Source organism: Equus przewalskii, chromosome X (assembly GCF_037783145.1).
Source record: "Equus przewalskii isolate Varuska chromosome X, EquPr2, whole genome shotgun sequence".
In the NCBI taxonomy this organism is placed as follows: Eukaryota; Metazoa; Chordata; class Mammalia; order Perissodactyla; family Equidae; genus Equus; species Equus przewalskii.
Window position 1 is genome coordinate 40,014,085 of NC_091863.1, and position 20,630 is coordinate 40,034,714.

At 57.6% G+C, this 20,630-nt stretch overlaps 2 protein-coding genes across 8 annotated transcripts; one reads left to right on the forward strand and one right to left on the reverse strand.

Annotated features, from left to right (window-relative positions):
• Positions 1-1,808: 1,808 nt before the first annotated feature.
• On the forward strand, positions 1,809-17,033 carry CCDC120 (coiled-coil domain containing 120). 7 transcript variants are annotated; one of them, XM_070605191.1, is made up of 11 exons: positions 1,809-2,241; positions 10,175-10,274; positions 10,442-10,532; positions 10,676-10,809; positions 11,435-11,575; positions 11,968-12,247; positions 12,600-12,662; positions 12,966-13,140; positions 13,265-13,363; positions 14,472-15,386; positions 15,883-17,033. In XM_070605191.1, exons 3-11 carry the CDS (start codon positions 10,484-10,486, stop codon positions 15,995-15,997), a joined length of 1,971 nt encoding a protein of 656 aa, XP_070461292.1. In that variant the 5' UTR covers positions 1,809-2,241; positions 10,175-10,274; positions 10,442-10,483; the 3' UTR covers positions 15,998-17,033. The 7 variants fall into 7 exon arrangements, with proteins under 7 accessions (XP_070461292.1, XP_070461294.1, XP_070461291.1 ...); XM_070605193.1 differs by having other exon boundaries at positions 2,104-2,241; positions 10,175-10,217; XM_070605190.1 differs by lacking the exon at positions 1,809-2,241 and adding an exon at positions 7,252-7,383.
• Positions 17,034-17,462: 429 nt separating this feature from the next.
• PRAF2 (PRA1 domain family member 2) lies at positions 17,463-20,501 on the reverse strand. Its single transcript, XM_070605211.1, has 3 exons — positions 20,163-20,501; positions 18,736-18,953; positions 17,463-18,309 (listed from the first exon to the last, which is right to left on the reverse strand). Exons 1-3 carry the CDS (start codon positions 20,339-20,341, stop codon positions 18,170-18,172), a joined length of 537 nt encoding a protein of 178 aa, XP_070461312.1. The 5' UTR covers positions 20,342-20,501; the 3' UTR covers positions 17,463-18,169.
• Between the last annotated feature and the right edge of the window lie 129 nt (positions 20,502-20,630).

Here is a 20,630-nt window from a genome sequence, read left to right on the forward strand (position 1 = left end):
GTTGGGAACAATTAGAAGATGTTTTGTGGGTGTAGTTGCATGTAATTGAAGACAAGTTCGGTATAGTAGTCATTGAAGAGTGATTTGGAGGTATAGTTTGGGGCTGCAGCTGTGGGACAAAGGGAAGGCAGTTAAGGGTTATTTAGAGGTAGAGATGGGGGCTCTTGGAAGGGGAATTTTAGGGGTGAGGTTTGTAATTGAGAGTAGTTTGGGGTTAGAGCTGGGCATCCTTGAAAGGGCACTTTGGGGATATTGTTGGGAGTTAAAGGGCAGTTTGAGGGTAGAGTGGGGGCTGTTAGAAGGAGGTTTGGGGATGAAGGTGAGGCTCTGGAAGGGTAGTTTAGTGATGAAGTTTGAGGATCAATAGCGTGGTTTTGGGATATAATTGAGGGCTGGTGGGTATAGTCTGGGATGCTGTTTGGGGGCCTGTTTTGAGGTCTGGGTGTCAGAGGGCTATTATGAGCTATAGTTGGGGAGCTATTAGTGAGTTTTTTGGGGAGTAGTTAAAGATCATTGGATGGAATACTATTCAGCAGTAAAAAGAACCACTGATACATGCTACTACATGGCTGATTATGCTCAGTGAAAGAAGCCAAACACCAAAAGTCCACATACTGCATTTATATGAAGTGCCCAGAAAAGGCAAATCTATAGAGACAGAAAGTAGATTAGTGTTCACCTGGGGCTGGGAATGGGAATGGGGACTAACTGTATTCAGGCATGAGGATCTTACTGGGAGGATGAAAATGCTCTAAAACTGGATTATGATGGTTGTTGCACACTTTGGTAAATTTACTAAAATAATTGAATTGCATGCTTAAAATGGGTGACTTTTACAGTATGTAAATTATGTCTCAATTAAGTTGTTTTAAGAAAAGATCATTGGAGGGTGCTTTGTAATATATTTGGGCCACTGAAGTATGATTTGGGGTGAAGGTAAGAGTCATTGGAGGGTTTGAGGGACACATTTTGGGCCACTGGAGTATGATTTGTGGGTTCAGTTGGGGGTTATTTGGAGGTACAGTTGAGGACTGTTGGCCGGTGCTTTGGGGATGGAGTTTGGATCAGTGGAGCGTGGTTCAGCGGTGGAGAGGTGTTGGAGGGTAGTCTGAGGTGCAGTTGGAGGATCACACATTGAGTAGTTGGGAGTATACGGGACAGTGATAGGGGCTGTTGGAAGGTAGTTTTGCAGGGGGTGGGGTTGGTCATGGAAGCTTTGGTGGGGGGGTTCATGGAACACGGTTTGGAGGTAGAGCAGGTGACTGTTGGAATTGATTTGGGGCGTAGGTGGGGGCCACGCCAAAGGTGGTTGAGAATGTTTGGGGCGGTGTTGAGGGCTCTTGGAGAACCATTTGGGTATCCATAGAGTATGGTTAAGATGGTACATGGGGAGTGGTTCGGGGTCAGTGGAGGGTGTTTTGGGTGCATATTGGGAGTAGACAGAGGGTGATTTGGAAGTGCTCTTTGGAGGTGAACGGTTTCAGGGCTGATTGCAGATGGTTTGGGGGAACTACTTGGAGGTAGTGGAGGCTAGTTTATTCGTACAGCTTGGGTGTCCATGGAGGATGGATTAGGGGTACTGCTTGGGATCAACGGACAATAATTTGGGGATACAAGTTGGGGGATGATGGTTGTTTGGGGTGCATTTGGGGCATGGAGGGTAGTTGGGGGAATTTACAGGTGTGGCGGCAGCTGACAGAAGGCAGTTCGGGGTATTTTTGGGGTTCTGTTGGAGGTTGAGGGGTGCCAGTCTGATCACTGAGGGGGCGTGGCCTCGGTAGGGGGCGCTCCGCCACCCTCGAGAAAGCGTGTGCGCACGCGCTCCCAGCTGGTTCGCTCCTGGCGCTCCCAGGGCAGGAAAATCGAAGACCCGAACTGGCGCCTGCGCACTCGGGCTTCGCCGCTGCTGTGGTCTCGCGCCCCGCCCCTGTCCCCCCTCATCCCCCACCCCAGGCTCGCGCTCCGCGGCGGCGGCGGCGGCGGTGCCGCCGGGAGCGGACGGACCCGAGTTGAAGGTGGGGGGCCGGGGTCCACCGCCCGCGGCCGAGCCGGCTCTCCTCTCCCACCCTCCCCGCGCCCCCCGTCTGGCCCCCACAGCTAACAGTGGCGCGGCCGACCGCGGCCCACGGGCAGGGCGGAGTAGGCGCGAGCCCGGGGACGAGCGGGGGCAGCGAGGGCGCGGCGCGCCCACCTCCGTCCCGGCCTCCACCGACCCCGCCTCCACCGCGGCGGGGACCCTCGGTGAGTAACGCCCGCCACGGGAAGAAGGGAGGAGACAGGGCGGGGTGAGGGCCCGGAAACGCCGATGGGGGCCGAACCCGCGCGCGCACCCGCGACCTCTGACCCCGTGGTCTCACTCGGGACCCCTGCTGACCTGACTACATCTTGTTTTAGCCTCGAGCCCTGGCCAGTCTTGGCTCCAGGACTTCTGGTCTGACCCCTGACCTAACCATATTCTGGCCTGGCGTGATCCTCAACCCCTGTTTTGTCCTACACTCAGTCCTGACCCCAAACCCCATCCAGTTCTGGTCTCAGGATCCTTAGCCTGATCACAGATCTTTGCCTGACCCTGTTCCATCTCTGAAGCTCATCTTGCCTTGTCCTTATCACACCAGTTTCTGTCCTGATGCTTGACCTGTCTGTTCCCTAAACTCTGGTCCAGTCCCTGAACCCCTTCCCAGTCATGTCTTGTCCCCCTAACCGAAGTCTGATCCAGAGCTGTTCTAATTCCTGACCTCTGACTTCTGTACTTTCATCCCACCCTGTGCTGTCCCCCGGCCCCCTTCCCAGCTCCTGATCTCTGTCCTGGCTCACCACCTTTAGATGGTGCCCCATCTCCTGCCCCCAACTCTGTGCTGTTTCCCCATCTTCTCTTGTCCCATCACTGTCCTCATTTCTATCCTCATTCTGTCCCTATCTTTTCCTGTGCCTTACCTCCATCCTGAACCTGCTCTTTTCCCTATCCCCTCCCTTGACCCCTGTCTTGACCTGTTCTGGGTCACATGTTCTGACTACTGTTCTATACTGACCCTGACCCGTGCCCTGCTCTTTTGTCCTCTGCTGTCCCCTACTTTTTCTCTGACTCTTGTCCCGAACCTCACTCCATCCCATCCCCTGGCCAGTGTCCTGGCTCCTTCTCTGTCCTGCCTCCTGACCTCCATCCTACGACAAGTCTGACACTGTCTTGTCCCCTACACTCCTTCCTGTCCTGTCCCTTCGTTCCGTCCCAACCCCAGGCCCCTGTCCTACTCCTTCCCATATCCCCCCACTCTGTTCAGAGTTCCCTCCTTCCTAACGCCCACTTTCCATCTCCTCTGAGCCCAGAAGGACAGGGGTCCCGTTGTACCCTGCCCCTGAATTTGGCGGTTCCGCTGTTCTCATTATCTCTGAAGTTCATTCTAAATGCTGCTCTTAGCATGAGCAAGAGAGAGTAGCTTTATGGGCCCTCTGTGGCTGAGGGTTTTTTGTGTGTTCCCCCCGCCGCCCCCCCCCCCCCCCGGTGATCTCACACAGAGCCTGCATGTCTCTCCCTGCCCCAGGAGGGCATGGAGCTGTTCTTGTGCCCCCCGCCCTCCCCGGGTGTGAAAGAACACCCTAAATTATTCAGTGACTCCCTGGGAGTCTGCGAGGTCTGGGTCATGTTTCCGCCTCGCTAGGTTGGGGGCTACCCCATGTCCCCGGGGGCGGGGGTGGTGAGCAAATATGTGGGGGTGGGGGACTCGGCTACGTGTGAATCTTCTAGGTCACATTACCCCCATCTCCTGCTCTTGATCCTGGGTGCGTGCTCCCTGCTTTCCTGGCCTGGAAAAACCCCATTCTAGGCTGGAGACTTCAGGGCTTGGTGGGGTGGGATGGGGGCGAGGTTTATCCCCCTTCTCTCAGCAGGAAGCAATACAAATCTTGGTGCTAAGTCCATCCCGCCTCTGTGGGACAGATCTGGGGTCGGGGGGAGGGGGAGTGTCACTGCATGTAAGAATCACGCCCATCCAGTAGTGACAATAACAACAACAAGGATAATACGAGATTGTCTCACTGTCTGAATCTCCTTGATTCTGAGGTGGACAGGGAGAATTTGACTAGCGAGGAGGAAACACATTATTCAATTATGTTTTGTTCCTGCATTTCTCATAGAGAGTAGTGAGAGTTTGAATAATGAGATCCCAGACCTGTCTCATTTATCTAAAACATTTATCCAAATCTATTAATAACAACACAAGCATCCCTCACTGTCACAATGTATTTGGTACCCAAGTTCTGAGTAGGAGAGTTCAGATAGTTCAGACGGTGAAAGATACCAAGTTATCTGAAGGTATTTTGATTTTGCATTTTACACAGTGAGTAGGGAGAGTTCAGATAATGAGGGATAATGGCTGTAACTCAAAAATGTATTTAGGGCCGGCCTGGTGGTGCAGTGGTTAAGTTCTCATGTTCTGCTTTGGTGGCCCAGGGTTCGCTAGTTTGGATCCCAGGTGCAGATCTATGTACTGCTTATCAAGCCATCCTGTCACAGGTGTCCCACATGTAAAGTAGAGGAGGATGGGCACAGATGTTAGCTCAGGGCCAGTCTTCCTCAGCAAAAAAAAAAAAAAGGAGGATTGACAGCAGATGTTAGCTCAGGGTTAATCTTTCTTAAAAAAAAAAAATATATATATATATATATATTCAAATCTACTCATTCTCCTGAGCTCCAGTGGCAAAAGTTGAGATAGTAAGGGTACTGTGTTGTGTAAACAGATTTGGTTTCTGCATTTTGCCTGGTGAGTAAGGAAAGCTCAGAGAGTGAGGGATACAGTTCTTCCTCAAAAATGTATCCAAATCCATTCAGTTTCTGTATTTGGATAGTGAGAGTTTGGACAATTTACCTGAATATATTTGGTTCCTGCATTTTATTTTTGGTGAGGAAGATTGTCGCTGAGCCAACGTCTATGCCAGTCTTCCTCTGTTTTGTGTGTGGGACACCACAGCAGCATGGCTTGATGAGCAGCGTGTAGGTCGGCGCCCGGGATCCGAACCTGTGAACCCCAGGCCACTGAAGCAGAGCCTGTGAACGTAACCACCATGCCGCCAGGCCAGCCCCAGGTTCCCATGTTTTTGATGTTGAGTAGGGAGAGGTTGGATAATGAGGGAAAACAGCCTTGTTTCAAATATGTTTGGTTTGACGAGTAGGGAGGGTTCCATGTCTGGGTAGCAAGTAGGGAGGGTTTGGAGGCTGAGGGATACCAGCTGTCTCTCAAAAATATACATATACATATGGAGAAATATTTGTAATTATGAAAGCCAGTACATACTGAGCATTTACTGCAGGCCAGGCATGGTCCTAAGCAAGCTTTAAATGTATTAACTCATGCTCACAGCACCTCTGTGAGGTACATATTCTTATCGTCACCCCCATTTTACAGATGCGGACATTCAGGCACAGAGGTTAAGTGATTTGTCCAAGCAGTCACACAGCCAGTAGGTGGCAGAGCTAGGTTGAATCCCTGACCCACCACTTGCTACCCCTACATGAGGCCGGGTGAGGCTCAGGTCCTGGCTGGGGTGGGGCTTAGAGGTTGGCTGTCTTCTAGGCTGTTAAAAGTCGTGGGCCAGGGCAGTGGTGTGTGTGGGTGCCTCTGCCCCATCTGTCTGCCTGGCCCGAGGGGCCCTTACTCTCCTCTCCTCACTCCCGCGCGCCCTCCACCTGCGTGAGTTTATTATTGTCGTCATTAACAGTCATTAATGACGTGGTGCGAGTTACCATGCACTTTGAAATGCCTTCCAAAGTTCCTTTCGCCTCTGTCGGCTCTGAAACCACCGTGTACCCGTTTTACAGATGAAGAAGACTTGAGACTTAATCTTCATTGCCAGCCTGATGCCCTTGTCCCTCTCGGCTCTGATTTTATAAACATCCCTCTTCCCAACATCCTTGGTGTCCCACAGGAGGCAGGAGAGGCCATGGCTGAGAGGACACTCCCCACCAACACCCAGCTGCCCACCTTATGGCTACCGCCTCCACCAGCCCCAGGCAGTGAAGCGGGGGGAGAAGGGGGGTGATGAAAGGGGCCTTTGTGTCCCATGCCAGAAATCTCACACCCAGGAAGAAAGGTGGGCAGGGTGGCGGGAGGCCACAATAGCGTGTATGTGGGGCGTTGCTGATCCAGTGAGCTCCTCTCCGGACTTGGCCCGCCTGCCAAGCAGAGAGGGAGCTTTCCTCACTCTGCTTTCACATCATGGCGTGGGCTGCCGCAGGGACCTGGCTTGGGCTTGGGCCCTGAGGTCACAAAGTAGATGGTCCCAAATGGAGTACAGGCTGTGTGGTGTATGCCGGGACAGGCCCAGAGCTCGGGTGGCGGTGTGGGGAAGACAGTACCTCAGGGGGACTCAGAGCCCTCAGTTTCCTTGGCACCTGTCCAGAAATGCCTCGGGGCAGGGGGGTGGATGGGGGAGACCCAGCCTGGACGTGAAGAAGCGTGAGCCCCCTTTCCCACTCCTCCTCCCTTGCGGGAGGAGCCTCTGTCGGCCTCCACTGCAGGAGCCAGCCCCCCGACTTCTGCTTCTACCTGCTCTTATGCCTCTGTGATCAGAATCAGGCCTCTTCACCTCCCCGAGCCGCAGCTTCCACATCTACAGGCTGGCTCTGAGGAGCTGGGTTGGTGCCCTCCTCCCAGGTTTGTAGGGATCTGGAGGGCTTGAACCACATGTGTGTGTTGTTGGTTTGCTAGGATGATTTCTTCTGGAGCTGCAGAAGGTGGTAGAGTCTTGAGACCTGGTCTCTCCTTAGAAAAGTTGACCCCCTCTCTCCCAACTTGGGCAATAATCATCCCAGTGAGGGTGGGACTTGCTCTAAGACCTAAGACCTTCTCCCAGCCCTGCCTTGCCCCGGGAGGGAAGGGTAGGGGCCTCAGGAATGTGATGTGTGCTGCCAAGAGACACACACCCAATTTACACCCAAGACCTCCTGTGTGCCTAGCAGCTCCCCGGCTCTCTGTCCCCCAGCTCCTAGGTAGTACCCTTGGCTGGGCCAAGTCTGATCTGGGAACTTGAGCGGCACCAGAGTCAGCTGCCGCTGCCACGACCCTTAGCCCTTCTTCCTCAGTCCTCTGCTAGGCAGTGAGGGGGGAGGTCCAGGTCTTGGCCATGTTGGACACCCTGAGGGGACCTTGCTTCCGGACTGCCCCTGAGGGTAGCCCGAGCCCTGGTGGCAGGCAGGCAGGCAAGGGTTAAAAGGTATGGGCCTGCCCAGTCCCTGGCCAGGTAGGCTGGGCCATTGCCTAGTGGGAGGCGGCCTAGGCATCCGCCACTGCACTCCCCGCTCACTGCCACTACCAGCCGGAGCAGGGCCTGGTCAAGACAACTGTTTTTTTGAGGTACCCAAGGCCACCCCACAGCACGTCTCTGGCATTGGTGAGCACCTGGGAGCAGTGGGTCCAGGGGCGGGGGGTGTGGGAGGAGGGGCTAGGGTATACTGAAGTTCCCTGCAGGAGAGAGCCAGGTCTATGAAGAGGGACAGCAAGGAAGGGGGCCCCGAGGAGAGGGGTGAAGCCCAAAACATCCCATTTCCTTTCCTGGCATGAAGCTGATTTCTTGCCGGAAATGGACGAGGAGAAGGGATGGGGGAAAAGAGAAGCCAGAATCCCCCTTCTCTGTTCCCCGCCCTTCCTCTCCTCCGTCCTCCCCTGCATGAATAGCCTCTGCCCTCCCTCAGCCCAGTCCCCAGGAGAGCCCAGACTGGGCTATGGAGAAACTACTTGCCAGTACCTGCCTGCCAGCCTCCGACCTGTTCACCTAGAGTGGGGGCAGGGGGCCTCTAGGGCAGCGTAGGGAAGCATCCCAGACAGGGGGAGTTTGCATTTGCTCAAACCATGGCAGGATGTGGAAATGGGGGTCCCACTGAGGGTGTTGGGGTGCCACCCAGGTGAAGCGTCTTGGTTGTAAACAGTCATTACAGCCAGGAATTTCTTTCTCGGCTGTGGTGTCAGAAGGGCAGACCTGAAAAACCTGCTGGGCCCGCCTCTGGGTGTGGGGGGTGCCCTCCACAGCTCTCCTGCTGCAGCCCATCCTGGGACAGGACAGGGCACAGGGTCACCAGTGGGGAGCCCCAGGGGCTGGTGTGGGGGTGTGTTGGGCAGGGGGCTGCTGGGGTCCCCCTTCTCACCATCTCCAGGTGGGGATGGGGCAGCCCCAGGCCCCAGGGCAAATGTGCAGAGGGCAGCTGAGCGGAGGCAGATTTGGGAGCCGAGTGTGGGGGTGTGGGGCGTTGACCCTGTGTCTAGCCTGCCCAGTGACCCCATGACTCAGGCCCTAGCTATGTCCCCGAGGTCAGACTGCCAGGGTGGAGTCGGGGTTCCTGTTTGGACCCCGTGTTGACTTCCAGGAAGCCGTGAGCTCCCAGAGAAGGAAGGCTCAAGGCAGCCCAGTGCTGGATATGGGACCACTCCTGGTGAACGGGCCCCCTAGGGCAGAGTTGAGGTTCCTGTGGGGGCGGAGGAAGGTTTAGGGGAGCCCTGGGAGAGTTCCTCAAACCCAAATGGGGACTGGGGAAGAAGGGGCCCCAGGAGCCGAGGGGCAGAGGAGGCTGAGCTGGGTCCTTGAGGAAACCCTGCCACACTGGGCACTGTCAGACTTTGGAGGGTGGGCGTGTGAGCGCCTCTGCAAAGCCCACACTGCTGCCTGGGCGTGTGCAAGGGCTTGGACTGGTCTCCAGCCCTGATGTTGAGGACGGGGAGCCACTGCTTTGTGGGGGCGGTTCAGACCCTGTGGGACGGGTAGGAGGACTGCCGAGAAACTGGTAGCAGCATATTGGCTGCTTGGCCACATCCCCAATGTATAGATGGGGACGGGGCTTGAACCCGTGCATCCTCGGTTGCCTGGGTCTTCCCCACACCTAGCCACCGTGACATGACAAACTGGGGATTTCAAGGTAGGTGAGACTGGGACCTCTGTAGCCTCATGAGGCCTTCCTTGTTGCCTGCTACTGAAGTCAGGCCAGGTGGCGGGAGGTGATGTCACCTGGCGGCCCAGCTGGGGACCGAGCAGGATGTAGGAGGGCAGGAGCAAACTCCAGAGGAGGGGACGAGGGCAGGGCTGGCGGCCAGCCAAGGCAGGCTCCATGGTCAGCCAGGGCGTCTGGGGGCAGAGAAGGATGCAGAAGGCAGGCAGCTTGTTATCTGTAGCTGCGGACTTTGCCACTCACAGTCCCGGCAGGGTGACTTCCCTGGGGTGCTGAGGCTTGGGTCCTGAGGGGCCAGAAGGGTCCGGGGCCAAGGGAACAGTCTCCCTGCCGCACAGGACCACAGGCTGGAGTTGGGATAACAGACCCACGGATCTGGGCTTGATCCCTGGCTCAGCTCCCTTGTCATTCTTTTTTTTGGGGGGGGAAGATTAGCCCTGAGCTAATATCTGTGGCCAATCCTCCTCTTTCTTTTTGCTGAGGAAGACTAGCCCTGAGCTAACATCCTTGCCCATCTTCCTCTGCTTTATATGTGGGATGCCTACCACAGCATGGCTTGCCAAGTGGTGCCATGTCTGCACCTGGGATCCGAACCAGCGAAACCCAGGCCACCGAAGCGTAACGTGCAAACTTAACCGCTGTGCCACCGCACCGGCCCTCCCTTGTCATTCTTTCATGCACCTAGCAGACGTTCATTGAGCACGTGCTATGTGCACAGAAGTGTTAGAAGTGCCAGAAATACTGATGAAAACGGGACAGATGCATTTCCTGTCCTCGTGAATGTATGAAGAAGGCACAGTCTCTTGTTGGACAGCAGTTATGAGGGGATGTAATGCTGGGGCCCCCTCTGGAAGTGACATTTAAGCCCCAGAGTGAGAACCAGGGACTGGAGTGGTGAGAGGGGAAAAGAGCACTCCAGTCAGCAGCCACAGCCTGGGCAAAGGCCCTGAGGCCTGGGCGCTCCTGAGGAATTGTGGGAGTTGGAGCAGCTCTAGTGAGGGAGAGTGTTGGACCAAAGGGGCGGCCCGGGCTGCATCCTTAGTGGTGTGCAGGCTCCCTCCCCTCTCTGAGCCTTGTTCTCCTCATCTCTAAAATGGGGGTAATAATCATCACAGACCTGTCACAGGGTGGTCGTGAGGATTCAATATGGCATAGAAGGTGACTGTTCCAGGCAGCCAGGTGCTTAATAAATGCCCACTGTTGTTATACTTGGATGAATCTGTACCATTACTTCTCCCTCCCCAGGCAAGACTCCTGACGGTGACCCATGGGCCTCTGAGGAGGCGTTGTAAGTCCGCCCGGCTTCCCACTTGCTGTACTCCCACTCAATGGGAAGGGAACCAAGGTACCAGGGCCAAGTGGGTCCAGACATTGGCACCGATTCTGAGAGGACAGGCCAAGCAGGCGGGTGGAGTCAGGGTACCCCGTATTCCCAGCCGGGGTGTGGGAAGCTGGGTAAGGGGGGCGGTTGAGGGATGTGCTTCCTTAATGGCTCCCGTGCATCGCTACCAGGCCTTGTCCAGCCATCAGCCCCGGCCTCTTGACAGCACCAGGATGGAAGTCAAAGGTCAGCTGATCAGCTCTCCCACCTTCAATGCCTCAGGTCGGTGGCTGCTTTCCCCTCCCGCTGCCTCCTCCTCTGCTCTGAGTCACCGCATGTCCGTTTGGGAAGGGTTGGCCCCTGGCCTCACAGCTGCTCCAGGATGTCCTGGCTGCTCCATTGATCTTTGCTCCCTGTGTGTCCAGCTGCCCTGTTTGGAGAGGCCGCCCCCCAGGTGAAGTCAGAGCGTCTGCGGGGGCTGCTTGACCGGCAGCGGGCCCTGCAGGAGGCCCTGAGCCTGAAACTTCAGGAGCTGCGCAAAGTGTGTCTCCAGGAGGCGGTGAGGCCTGGCCCTTAGAGCCTCGGGGAGGGGGTGAGGAGCCGGGGCCCCTAGGCAGGCAGCCTGGCGGGGGGTGCTGAGCTGTGGACTCCCTGTCACCCTCCAGCTCCTCACAGCTCAACTAGATGTCTTGGAATCAATAAAATATGGCAGGGCAGGTCCACAATCCCCTATCAACAATTGGAAATGCAAAAAAACCTCAAAAAACAATAGTTAGTTCCAAAATTCGGCAGTGAAACCAGACCTGAACTGACATGAGGTGATTTATGGTTTTGATTTTCCCCTCTTGGTGTAAATGTCCACAGTTTGCCAGAAATAATAATGTGGTTCAGAGCCTGCAGCCCCAGGCCCTGAAGGGAGTGTTATAGAATATGCAGCGCATAGACTGTGTCACCTTTATATGCCCCCCCTGCCTCCCATGGCCACCGCCCTGGGGATTTGGGCCATAGGGGGGCTGCGCATCTGCCCAGTGGAGAATTGGGAGGAGAAAGAGAACTAATAGGCATGGGCGCTCAGCAGCACTGGGCTCCTCAGAGGGCTTCTCTAGCTTCTGGGTCATTACTGCTTTGCCCCATCCCTCCAACTAACGCTTGGTGGTCTCTGATCCCTGCCTCCCACCGCCCAGGAGCTGACTGGCCAACTGCCCCCTGAGTGCCCACTGGAGCCAGGTGAACGGCCTCAGTTGGTCCGCCGGCGGCCCCCTGCAGCCCGAGCCTACCCTCCACTGCACCCCAACCCAGCACACCACTCCTTGTGCCCTACTGAGGTGAGCAGATGGGCATGGAGAGCAAGAAGGGGGCGAGATGGGTCCAGAGGAGGAGGAGCCTGGAGGAAGCCGTGGGCAGAGTGGGGGTTGCGTCCAGGGGAAGGAGAGGCTAAGGTGAGAAGGGACCGGGCTGGAGGGAGGTGGGTTCTGGGTCTGAGGGAGGATGCTGGTCCCTAACCATCAGGATAAGCCTCTCACCCTCTGGAGGATGAATAGGCCCAGCTCCTAATCAAGACAGACCCTGCTCCCAGAAGGAATAAGGTCCACCCCAGAATAGGCTGTCCCCAGGAAGAGCAGGCCCCGTCTCCAGTGTAGCTCTGCCACCGGTGGCCTGGTCCCTGTGCCACTTCCAACATTTGGTCCTGTCCGCCCCTGTTGGGTGGGCCCTGTAGGAGCTGGCTCTTGAGGCCCTGGAGCGTGAGGTGTCAGTGCAGCAGCAGATTGCGGCCGCTGCCCGCCGCCTGGCCTTGGCCCCCGAGCTGAGTGCCGAGCAGCGCCGACGCCGGCGCCAGGTGCAGGCAGACGCGTTGCGGAGGCTGCATGAGCTGGAGGAGCAGCTCGGGGACGTCCGGGCCCGCCTTGGCCTCCCAGTGCTCCCGCCACTGTCCACGGGGCCAGTTATCACCACCCAGGGAGTGTGCCTGGGCACGCGCCTCGCTCAGCTCAGCCAAGGTGAGCCAGGCCCCATCACCTCACCAGTGAAAGTGGGAGAGTGGGCACTGGCTAGGGGACGTGGGAGGGGTGGGGTGGGCGAACAGGCAGTGAAAAGTGGGAGGCAGACAGAACTTAAAGGACCGACCACTAAGGGAAGTTGTGATAAATTGGCTGGGCAAGGGTGAGGCCACTGGGAACTGACCACAAGGCTCCAGGAAAGTGAGGAGCCAAGCCTCTGGTGGTCTTGAATCCAGGTAAAGGTGGGCTCTGGGGAAGGGAGCAGGGTGAGGAGGAGGCTGTCCAGTGGTGTAAGGGGACGGCACCCAGGCCGTGCATTGATAGGCCCCGGTCTCCCCCTTCTTGCCCCTAGAGGATGTAGTTCTGCACTCGGAGAGCAGCTCCCTCTCAGAGTCTGGGGCCAGCCATGATAATGGTGAGGACCCCTATCCCCCAAACCCACCCATCCTTTGGGGCTCAGCCCCTCCTCTCCCTCTTTAGCTCCTCCTCAGCCACGCCCCATCCTCCTGTGGCTTCCTCATCTTCTTCGACTCACCCCACCCCGCCTGCCCCAGTTCATGCCTCAGTTCCTGCCTCATCTCTTAGCTCTTCCTCAGCTGGCTCAGCCCTGCCCAGCCCTCTGCCCCTCCCTTCCTCCCTAGCCCCTGCCCTTTGCTTTGCCTACAACCTGTTGCGACCCTCTCATTGAATTCTCCCCCACTTTCTCCCTTCCACCCAGAGGAGCCCCGTGGATGCTTCCCTCTGGCCGAGCGTCCCTCGCCACCCAAAGCCTGGGACCAGCTGCGGGCGGTGTCTGGGGGCAGCCCTGAGCGACGAACCCCGTGGAAACCATCCCCATCAGATCTTTATGGGGATCTGAAGAGCCGGCGGAACTCTGTGGCTAGCCCCACCAGGTGAGGGTGAGCCCCTTCTCCAGGAGCCAGGAGCGGGATCTTGAGCCTGGGCTGGCAGGAGGGCCTCCTAGTGGGTACGGTCTCTAACCTGGACCCCCACCTGGGCCTGCTCGTCTCTGTCTAGCCCCACACGCTCGCTGCCCAGGAGTGCCTCCAGTTTTGAGGGGCGAAGTGTGCCTGCCACCCCTGTCCTCACCCGGGGCGCTGGCCCCCAGCTTTGCAAGTAAGGGGACTCTGAGGGTGGCTTTGAGGACCAGAGGAGGGAACCGTCAGTTCTAACTGGGGGTGTTGGGGAGAGCATTCTCAAAGGGTGTGGGACGTGAGAGGCTGGGTTTTGAAAGGTGAATAGGATTTGTCTTGGTGGAGAAGAAGGGGGTGGGAATTTGGGGCAGAAGCATCAGAATTTGAGTGTGGGCTTTTCTGTGCATTTTAGACAAGTCATTTCCCTTCTCTGAATCTTTGTCTCCTCATTTGTGAAATGGGCCTCATAATACGTGCCTCTGAGAGACACTGTAGGCATAATAAGTTCTGGTTGACATGCACTGAGTGCCTGCTGCCTGCTAGGAATCAGGGCTTTGCCTGGTGTCAACCCATTTAATTGTCACAAGATCCCTGTGAGGTAGGTGCTACAGTTAGTCCCATTTTATAGATGAGGAAACTGAGGCCCAGAGAGGTCAAGTGACTTGTTAGTAAACTGAAGACCTGGTATTTGAACCCAGGCAAGGCGACTCCAGAGTTGGTGCTTTTAGTCACTGTACCTTACTGCTGCTTAAACAAACACTCCCTGGGTGCCCCCTTTTCCTGGGCTGTGAACAACACAAAGTCCCCATCCTTGCGGCACTGTGTCCTGTGAATGGGGCTGTTGGAATGATAGTTTTGGGTGGTTCATACGCACGGGGCCTCGGAGACTTCAGGAAGGGTCTTGAATTCCAGGCCTGAGGGTTAGGGCCTCATGGTGGAGGAGGTGGGGAGCCGTGAGAAGTGCCTTAGCAGGGGTGAGGGGTCCGGGTGTTAGGAAGAGCCCTCTGCTGGGCCCCTCCTCTGCTGGCATTTCCGCTTCAGCCCCGCACACACTCACCTCTCCCTTGGAGCTGACAGCCCCAGGCCCTCCCATTCCTTTTCAAGCCCTGGGCCCCCCAGGCAGGGACAGAACCTCTGCTGTCCTTTACATGCCACCACCTGACACCTTTATACACACAGTTGCTAATCCTGGGCCCCTTTTGGAGATGTGGAAGCGAAGGCTTGGAAAGAGGTGGGGTAGGGAGGGCACTCAGCCCGTCTGCCTGATATTTCTGACCCTCCTCCCATTACCCCCGCCTCTGCGCCCCTAGACCCGAAGGTCTCCATTCTCGCCAGTGGTCCGGCAGCCAGGACTCCCAGATGGGCTTCCCACGGGCGGACCCTGCCTCCGACCGCGCCTCCCTCTTTGCAGCTCGCACCCGCCGCAGCAACAGCTCCGAGGCCCTGCTAGTGGACCGGGCAGGTGGTGGGGGAGCCAGCTCCCCACCTGCACCTCTGGTTCCCCCTGCCACTGGCCCCCCGGTCTGTAAGAGCAGTGAGGTGCTGTATGAGCGCCCCCAACCAACCCCTGCCTTCTCCTCCCGCACAACAGGCCCCCCAGACCCTCCCCGGGCTGCCCGGCCTAGCTCAGCAGCCCCTGCCTCCCGCGGGGCCCCCCGGCTCCCACCTGTGTGCGGAGACTTCCTCTTGGACTACTCCCTGGACCGGGGCCTGCCCCGTGGTGGCGGCGGGGCAGGCTGGGGGGAGCTGCTGCCCGCAGCTGAGGTCCCAGGACCCCTCTCCCGCCGGGATGGGCTCCTCGCCATGCTCCCAGGCCCACCACCTGTGTATGCAGCTGACGGCAGCAGCCCCCTCCTCCGCAGCAAGGACCCCCACACCCGTGCCACCCGCACCAAGCCCTGTGGCCTGCCCCTGGAGGCCACTGAGGGTCCAGAGGTGCATCCAAACCCTCTGCTGTGGATGCCGCCACCCACCCGTATCCCCCCAGCTGGTGAGCGCAGCGGCCACAAGAACCTTGCCCTGGAGGGGCTGCGGGACTGGTACATCCGGAACTCGGGACTGGCCTCGGGGCCCCAGCGCCGGCCTGTGCTCCCCCACATGGGCCCGCAACACCCACCCTTCCTCCATGCCCGCTGCTATGAGGTGGGCCAGGCGCTGTATGGGGCCCCCAGCCAGGCGCCGCTCCCACACTCAAGGAGTTTCACGGCGCCCCCTGTCTCCGGCAGGTATGGGGGGTGCTTTTACTGATGGGTAGGGGTCTCTTGAGGCAGATGGCAAAGGCATCCAGGCCAGAGAGCAGCTGGTCGTGATAGCTAATGACTTGGACCACAAGAGAACTAGCTGCAGCCTTGGCCCAGGGTCTCTGGGCCCTGCCTGAGCTGCCTTAGTCCACGGGGTCTCGGTGGAGGGGTATCTTGGGCCCTGGTAGCAGTAGTTTTTTACAAAGCTATAGAAGAATTTTAATATTTTAACAGCCAGTGCATGTCAGCTGAAAATGAGCCTTGAAACCAGGGTGCTGGCAGGAAGGGACATCCCGTGTGCCTTGCCTTTCTCTTCCTCTTTTCACCATGCCCCACCCTTGCGAGCCTAAAGGTGCTGTCCTGTGCCTGCCTCCGCCTCTTTAACGAGCCTCTTTTCCTCTCTTTCTGTGTCTTGTCTGTCTTTTCCTCTCTTCTCTGTCTTCCCGCCCTGTCCTCCGGACTCCTGCTACCCCTTCTAAAGATACTACGCGGACTTCCTGTACCCCCCGGAGCTGAGCGCTCGTTTAAGTGACCTGACGCTAGAGGGGGAGCAGTCCTCCAGTTCTGACCCCCAGACCCCGGGGACACTGGTCTGACCCCTTCTGATATGCCCCTCGTTGGTCTGGGCATGACTCCAGTCTGGGGAGCACACAGCTGACCTCGCTGAGCCCTGGGGTGGGGTTGTTCTCAGTCCTGGGTCGGGGCGCCAATCAGATCTTCCAAGGCCCCTAGCTCCCTGTGGGTCCATGAAGGTGTCTGACACCCTGCTTCTCCTCTCACACTGTGCTGGGGACTGAGGGCCCTCAGCTAGCTTAAAAGAGGGGGGGATGGTGTAATGGGGACTCCAAGCCCCTTCCTCCATTTCTGTTTACAGTTGTGACTTAGGTATTCACTGTCTTCCCCCAACACTAGACGTTTTATGAAAGGGAAACTGTGATCTCGTCCTGGTTGGGTTCATTCCCGTCCCCGTGCCCAGCCTGTTCCATTTAGGAACCCCCTCCACAAAATGGACCACATAGGGTCTTAGGGCCCTGTTTGGGGCAGCCAGGATACTCCGGTGTGAACAGAACTCCCTGCCACCCCTCGCCAGGGCAGTTCTTGGGGAGGTGGGCTCTCTGCCCACATTTGGAAGGACTGAAGTCTGGGTGGGGGGCTTGGGTTCATTTTCCCACCCTCAGGGGTGCCTGAAGGAGCCCCAGTCCCTGTCTGCCTGTCTGTGCCCGCTGCCTCTGCCCACAGGGTGAGATAGCCCAGCCTTTGGCGGCAGCCTCCGCCCTGTCTATCCCCGATCAGGAGGCCCCGCAGGAGGGCCAAAGGGCAGAGCCATCGGATGTGTTGTGTCCTGGGATGCTGCGGTGGTGGAACCTGGCGTCTGGTAGATGCCAGTAAAATCCTCAGGTGACGTCTGGCCATGGGCTACGTCACGTCTTCCTTGGCTTTCTTTCCATCCACCACTTTTTAAACAAATCCACACAACCTGTGTTTTCTATGATACCTGTCTGTGACTTTCTGGAGCTGGGGGTTCCCCTGCCCCCTTTACCTGGTGTTAAACTTTTTTTTGTACCAATGGATCTGGGCCCAAGACACTACCCACACTGGAAGGGGATTTCTATAATAAATGTGTAAACTGAACCCATGTGTTGCTCTTCTATCTGCTTTGCCATAGGAGCCCACACCTATAGTTAAGACCACATATATTTTTATAACACCATTTTATAAACAGTAGAGCATTGTGGAAACAGCCTGTGATAATGTCATCTGCTTTGGCTTTACTTGCTTTATGATGTGGGGTAAGTTCTTTGCCCGTCTGTGTTCAAATTCCTAGCCAACCCTGAACAAGAGCCCTAAGTCACACAAAGAGTAGGAAATACTCCGTGCCCTTAACTACCTTCTGCATTAATGTTGCTCCAGAGGTAACAGGTTCAAGGAAGGAACTGAGAGCTCACCACTTCAGTCCACACATTTGACAGAGAGACCCAGTCAAGAGTCTCTAGCAGAACTGAAAAGCACAAGGCTCCTTCTGGCCATTGAAACATGCAGACTTGACCCAGGAGACCCAAATTGGCTTGAATGATGCAACAGCTTTTATTGTTGCAGCAACACTGATATATATGCCCCATTCCCAGTTGGAGCTGTCCCCACCCTTTGGTCCTCGCCACTGTGGAACTTTGGTGGGGGAGGGGAAGAATCCCTAAGCAAGGGGGGGGGGCAAGTGGGACTGGTGAGTGGTGGGGTCACCTGCGAGCAAGGGTTCAACAGGGTCAGGATCCCTGAATCCTCTGCCCTGATGGGGGCTGGGAACACTTGGGTCCTGGGTTCAAGATTTGGCAATGCCTTGACCTGGGTTCAAAGCTGGGGTGGGGTCTGGAAAAGCCTTGGTCCAGGGTTCAAGATTGGAGAATGCCTTGGTCCCAGACCCCAGCTTTGGAGCTGAGCATGGGGGACAGGTGGGTCCCAGCCTGGGGTTGGGGGGAATATCTGGGCCCAGAGTTTGAGGTGGCCATGGATGCTCTGGTCTCCAAGCCCCAGCTTTGGCCTGATGTGGGTGGCTCTGGGTCCCAAGTTCAGGACTGGAGTGTCCTCTAGGTGATGGGGGCTGGGTATGAAGGATAGCCCAGTTTTGGACCTGGGGGGAGGGTCACAGATGTCCTGCTTTTTGAACTGGGGAAGGGGCTCCTATTTTAAGGGCTGGGAAAGGGCTCTGGGTTCCGGGTACGGGCCAGGGTGGGGATGGCATTCTCCAGGTCTTGGGTACAGATCCCAGGTCCCTAGGACCCAGCCTCCTGCTCTTGTCCCAGCGCCTCCAGTAGCAGCCCCATTGGCGTCCGCTTGAGACCAATGCTCTCGATCTTGTTCTCAATCTTGTTCTTGAGGTTGCGCAGGCGCAGCGAGGCGTGCACCAGGATCACTGTGGGCAATACGGAGAGGAGGGGGGTCAGTGAGATGGGACATCAACATTTAACCAATGGGGGCCCACACAGGGGAACTGGAGCACAGGCAGGCAATGGAGTGGTCAGTGGCCAGGACGCCTTTAATCCTGAAAGTGTGGCTGAGTAATACGCTTTGCAACAGGGCCGTGGCTAGAGCGGGTGCAGTAAGGGGGACGTGGCTGGTGGAAGGCACTTAATACCGAGTGAGGCCTGGAAAGGCGGTAGTAAGCGAGGCATTCCCAGAAGAGGGGAGTGAAGCCAGGGAAGGCGCTTTGTAAAGGAGGTGTGGCCAGGCCCGCCGGGTGTCCCAGCCCCCTCACGGCCGGCCGGGAACCAGGGCAGGCCTGGCTCCGTGCGCACGCGCTGGCCTTTTTCCCGGCCATCTGAGGATAGTGGAGACTCACCAAGAACGGGCCCGGCGATGCTGAGCAGGAAAGTCCCAGCGCCGCCCACGGCCCAGAGAACAAGGAGGCCGACGGCCAGCACTGCGGCCAGGCAGGCGGCAGGGTGGCTGCGGCGGCAGCGGCGCACGGCTGCGCGAGTCTCAGCCGCCCACACCAGCACGCCAAGGGCCACCGCCACTACCAACGCGCTTAGGAGGGTGTGCAACGGACGCATGTACCTGCGAGGACAATGGAACTAAGCTAGCAGCGCAGGCGGGAGAGGGCCGCCCGGCCTCCGAGCATTCCGGACCACCGCCCACCCGATCCCCGGCCCCAAGAGCTTTGGTCCTCCCTCTCCGGACACTCCAGCCCGGCAAATACTCCCACCAGCCCTGTCTCCAACAAGTCTACCCTCCAGGGCTTCCAGCTCCAGGAGCCCTGCACTTCTCCGTGGAGCCTCATTTCTTTCTCATCAGTCCTACAGTCCCATCTCCCTGAGATTTCCTGCTTCAGGCCCTCCCATCCCGCTATGCCCCCAGGCTCCCAGCCCTTTCCTTCCGACCCTACCGGGCGGGGCCCCTCTCCAGCCTCCCCCGCCCCCCGAATCTGCCCCCAAACCCACCCTTTAAGCCCAGCCCTTGCGATTCCTCTTCCAAGCCTTCTGTCGCTATACATTTCCCTCTCCCCAGGCCAGGGTCCTTATAGGACTTCCTTCCAGGCTTCCTCCCCTTCAAATTGCCCCTCCAGGTTCCAATGTCCCTATAGATTCCCCCTCCATCATTGCTAGAACCCCTTCCAGGCTTTCGGTCCCACTCTTAACTTCCAACCCCGCCCAAGTCCCTCCTCCAGGTTCTCTATCCATCTCCTGTCTCAGGCCTTCCATCCCTGGGTCGTCCCTCTTGGCTCAAGTTCCCCAACAGGTACCTGCTCCTGGGCGTTCCAGTCATAGCCAGGCTTCCCTACAAGCACAGATTCTCCACAAGTCCACCCTCCACACCCTTCAACTTGACCACGCCCCTGTCCCCGTCCTAAGTCGTCCAGGGCCGCCTTAATCTGGCCCCATCACTCACATCGCCCCGCCACCCCCCGAGCACACTCAGGTCCCACTTTCAGACCCTCCTTATCTTCAGGTCCACCTCCCTGCCCACAGTTTCCCCATCAGTTCCACACTTTCTCCATCCTCCCCAGGTCTTCCCTTCACACCTTCCATCCCCATCAGGGCCCCCTCAGCCTAGGTCTATCCTGCCCCAGGCCCTCCTCCTAACCAGGTTCCACTTCCTTCAAGTGCCCCCTCCCATGCCCCTTACGCTTTCCATCTCTACTGAATTCGCCCTTCCAGGCCTTGCATTCCCCTCAGGTTACCCCTCCCGGTCCTCAAAATCCCACGGGTCTACCCTCCATGCCCTGCAGGCATCCCCGACCAACAAGCGCCTCCCGCCCTCCCTCACCCGGCCAGAGCAAGACCGAAGCCGAAGCAGACAAGGTAGTTGGTCTGGTAGTAGAGGAGGTTGTTGATGACGCGGTGGCACCATCGCTGCGGGTCGCATGGATCCGGGGCCGCCAGACGCGCCGATCCCAAAACGAAGTCATCCAGGGCGCGTAGCGGGGGCAGCCGCACCTCCGACATCCTGCCAGTCGATGTAGCTGGACCAGCCAGAAGAGAGGCCGGACTACAACACCCGTTACCCCCCGCACCACCGCGGGGAACACTGGGAAACGGAGTCTGAGCCGTGCGGACGCTTCCCTTCCCACCTAGGTGGACTGCGCAGGCGCAGCAACACACGTGACAGGAAACGCCAGCAAGACGCCGGAACTATAAGGCAGCAAGGGCTGCCAGGAAATCAAGTCTCGGATGCGGTGAGAGGCGGTCCCACCCGCTCCCGGGCGGGGGCGCCATCGGCGACTACTCCGGGCGA